Source organism: Arachis stenosperma, chromosome 3, assembly GCF_014773155.1.
Source record: "Arachis stenosperma cultivar V10309 chromosome 3, arast.V10309.gnm1.PFL2, whole genome shotgun sequence".
NCBI lineage: Eukaryota > Viridiplantae > Streptophyta > Magnoliopsida > Fabales > Fabaceae > Arachis > Arachis stenosperma.
In genome coordinates, this window is record NC_080379.1 from 91,834,811 (window position 1) to 91,838,990 (window position 4,180).

Below are 4,180 nucleotides of genomic sequence, written 5' to 3' on the forward strand. Positions count from 1 at the left end.
AAGACAAAATTGAATTAAAGGAAAGTGGCAGTAAACAATTGAAAAGCTATGACAAAAATTAATTCTAAGTGTTCCTCATGACACATCAATCAACTCTGACTCCCTTAAGCACTTATATAGCCTTGGTGGACACCAAACTTTAATGTTTGGCCGTGTGGCTCAATAAGTTCAATCCACCAAGTTGTTCATGTGAAAATCAATGAAGTTCTTGTCATTATTGATTTATGCATTACGAGGATACCCTTTTCTATGCTAAGAGAAAAAAAAAAGTAATTAAAAACAATGAATGATATGATTCACTTTTCATGACCTTCCTGCCTTAGAACAAATTGACATTCCTTGACTTATAGCACATGTCACAACACCAAACTTAATGTTTGGTCATATTCTTCAAGAAAATTAATGAGTATATATTCTAAGATGGCTACATGATCATTAAGCTTAGAAAGCCATTTTAGAGTGCTCTTGGGCACACCAAACTTATAGATCAAGCATATGCTAACTGTTTGCTGCAAGTGTCAATTTTATTCATGAAAGCTCAATTTCATGCTAAGCAACCATTAATTATTGAAATTAAAGCAGTAAAAATAGGAATTCTAAATCATGGGCTGCCTCCAATGGAGCGCCCTTTTATTGTCACTAGCTTGACATTGGTTTGCTGTTAGGGGGGATTGTAGTGCTTCAGGTCATCCCCTCTCATAGTGAAGCTATTTTCACTTGATTCCTTGATGATTTCTACATGTTCTAAGGAGAGAATTTTTTTGATTGTGTATATCGGAGGTAGCTGAGATGGAATGGCATGAAGATGAGGTGGGAGTAGTGGAAAATGGGTTGATATCACTTTGTCCCCTGGGGAAAAATCCTCTGTGGGAACCTTTTTATTTTTCCACCTCCTTGGAATCTTCTTCTCCATTCTTTTCTCTCCTTCAGGTGATGCTTCAGCTAGACTTGTGTTAGGTTGATCCTCCTTTCTTGTCTCCAGTGAGGACTGTGACCCTGACTTGTCATTAGTTTCCTCTGTTTGTAACATCATCTTTACTTCTTTCTTCTCTTTCAGGGATGACTTCACACTCTCTAGGGCTGATTCATTGGGTGCTTCTTTCAGATTAGTATCGCCTAAATCAATCTTCATGAAGTCCTTTTGTTGATCTAGATCATGTGATGGTTTGAAAACATGGAAGGTGAGTTTCTCATCATGTATTCTCAATATTAACTCGCCTTGTTCCACATCTATAAGTGCCCTGGCAGTGGCTAGGAATGGTTTCCCTAGGATGATCGGATGAAGGTAACTTTCTTCCATTTCGAGAATAACAAAGTCTGCAGGCAAGAAATATTTCCCAACCTTTACCAGTATGTTCTCAACCACTCCTAGTGCTTGTTTCTGGGTTTTGTCCGCCAACTGAAGGATCACATCCGTGGGTTTCAACTCATTAATTTTCAGTTTCTTCATAGAGATGGAGGCATTACATTGATGCTTGCTCCCAAATCGCAGAATCCTCTATCAATCATGGTATCCCCTATGGCATAAGGGATGTGAAATCTCCCTGGATCCTTTCTCTTAGTAGGCAAGTCCTTCTGGATGATGGTGCTACATTCCTTGTTCATTAACACTGATTGTCCTCCCTTCAGGGTGTTCTTCTTGGTAAGATGCTCCTTCATAAATTTAATGTATATGGGCATCTGTTGCAGGGTCTCAAGGAAGGGAATGTTAACATGAAGGGACTTAAATATATCCAGGAATCTAGTGTATGTCCTCTCCTTCTCACCTCCCTTGAATCTCTGAGGAAATGGTGCTTGTGGCACATAAGATTTAAGGACTTCTTTCTCTTTTTGTTCCTTCCTCTGTTTAGAGCTAGTCGTTTGCTCAGTCTCCCTTACATTCTTCCTTGGCTCTCCTGCATCATGCTCTGAGTGCCTGTAGAATTCTTTCTCCAGAACCTCTTCATTGTTTAGATTTATTGCCTTGTATTCTTCCCACCTTACCTTCTTGGATTCTCCTCTTGGGTTCTTTTCGGTATCACTTGGGAAGCTATCAGTGGACTTTGGAAATTGTTGAGATAAGTACCCTACTTGGGACTCAAGCTTCTTGATGGTTTCTCCTCGACTTTTCATACTAGTCTTCACTTCCTCCTTGAATGTTTTGTTATGTTATACTTCCTTGCAAAGATTTTCCAGCATGGCTTCAATCGTAGATAGCCTATCCTCAGATGGTGGGTTGGAAATGGGATGTTGAGACTGGTTGTTCTGGGTTTGGTATGGTAGCTGGGAAGAGTTATTTTTGTGTGGCTTGATATGGTCTTTAGTTGGGGTGTTGGTGAGCGAAATTATTGTAATGACTGGAATTATGGGTCTATGATCTTGGCTTTGGTTTTGTTGGTTTCCCCACCTAAAGTTTGGTTGGTTTTTCCAACCAGGGTTGTATGTTTTGGGATATGGATCATACGCTTGTCTTGAAGAATTGCTAATGCAGTTAGCTTGTTCCCAATCAACTCCTTCCTCTGTATTTGACTCTCCTTAAGATGACGGTTGAGTATGGATGGCTGCAGCCTGATTATTCTCTATTTGCTTGGTTAAATAAGCTATTTGCTTAGTGATCATCTTATTTTGGGCCAGGATTGCATCCATATGGTTTAATTCCATGACTCCTCTATTGTTGCTTCTGTCTGAGGCATAAAAATATTCATTGTTAGCTACTGTTTCTATTACATCTATGGCCTCTTCAATTGTTTTCTTCTTGTTGAGGGAACCTCCAGATGAATGATCTATAGCTTTCTTTGATTCATAGGAAAGCCCTTCATAAAAAGATATGCAATTATTGCACTCACTCATTGAACATATCAAGGGGCCTTTCCTTGTCAAATCCTTGAATCTTTCCTAGGCTTTGTAGAGGGTTTCACCATCCTACTGTCTGAAGGTCTGCACCTCAGTCCTCAGTCTATTCACTCTTTGGGGAGGGTAGAACCTTGCTAAGAATCTATTCACCACATCTTCCCTGGTTGTCAAGATTTCTTTGGGGAATGATTCTAACCATTTGGATGCTTTATCCCTCAAAGAAAATGGAAATAGTAGCAATCTATAGGTGTCAGGGTGAACACCATTATATTTAACTGTATCACAAATCCTTAGGAATGTAGTGAGATGCTGATTAGGGTCTTCTTGGGCACTTTCTCCAAATGAACAACTGTTTTGGATGAGAGTGATGAGTTGAGGCTTCAATTGAAAGTTATTAGCATGGATGGTTGGCTTTTGAATGCTGCTCCCATAATTCCCAGGATTGGGATTAATGTACGAACCCAGCACTCTCCTCTCTTGTCTAGTAGGGTTAGCTGCACCTTCTCTGGCATGATTGTTCACTTTCCCTTCATGATGGTTTTCCATATCATCCTCCATGTTTATATCCAAGTCTTCCTCCTCTTCCTCTGAACCAATAGCCTTCTTTCCTCTTGATTCCCTCCTTAATCTAAGGAAGGTCCTCTCCGGTTCACTATCAAAAGAGGTTGAGGTTTCCCTTCTTCTACCTGTCATACAATGAACATGTACAGGAAACAGCAAGTGCAGAATCCACTAAAACAGAGTATGGTTAGAGCAATTTATCAAATGGTTACTGGGTTAGTGGTGCACGAAATTGTGATCATACTTTCACAACTTCGCACAACTAACCAGCAAGTGCACTGGGCCGTCCAAGTAATAAAACCTTACGCGAGTAAGGGTCGATCCCACAGAGATTATCGGCTTGAAGCAAGCTATAGTCATCTTGTAAATCTTAGTCAGGTGAATTCAAATGGTTATGAGGTATTGATAATTAAAAGGTAAATAAAACGAAAAAAAACATAGAGATACTTATGTAATTCATTAGTGGGAATTTCAGATAAGCGTTTGGAGATGCTTTGTTGCTTCTGAACCTCTGCTTTCCTATTGTCTTCATCCAATCATGCGTTCTCCCTTCCATGGCTAGTTGAATGATGCTCTCAGTGAAAATGGTTCGGCTACGGTTTCTGTACGGCTAATTAATTGTCAGATTTCTCGTCTCGGATGAAAAATACCAGGCACAGCTACCGCATGGCTAATCATCTGTCGATTCCCACTTGTGTCGAAATAGGATCTCTCTATCCTTTTGCACACTGTCACTATGCCCAACAGTCGTGAGTTTGAAGCTCGTCACAGTCATCCCGTCCCAGAT

The 4,180-nt window shown here is 40.1% G+C and overlaps 1 protein-coding gene across 1 annotated transcript; it reads right to left on the reverse strand.

The window, feature by feature from the left end:
* Nucleotides 1–1,446: 1,446 nt before the first annotated feature.
* LOC130966384 (uncharacterized) lies at nt 1,447–2,112 on the reverse strand. Its single transcript, XM_057891181.1, has one exon. The coding sequence runs from the start codon at nt 2,110–2,112 to the stop codon at nt 1,447–1,449; it is 666 nt and encodes a 221-aa protein (XP_057747164.1).
* Nucleotides 2,113–4,180: the final 2,068 nt, after the last annotated feature.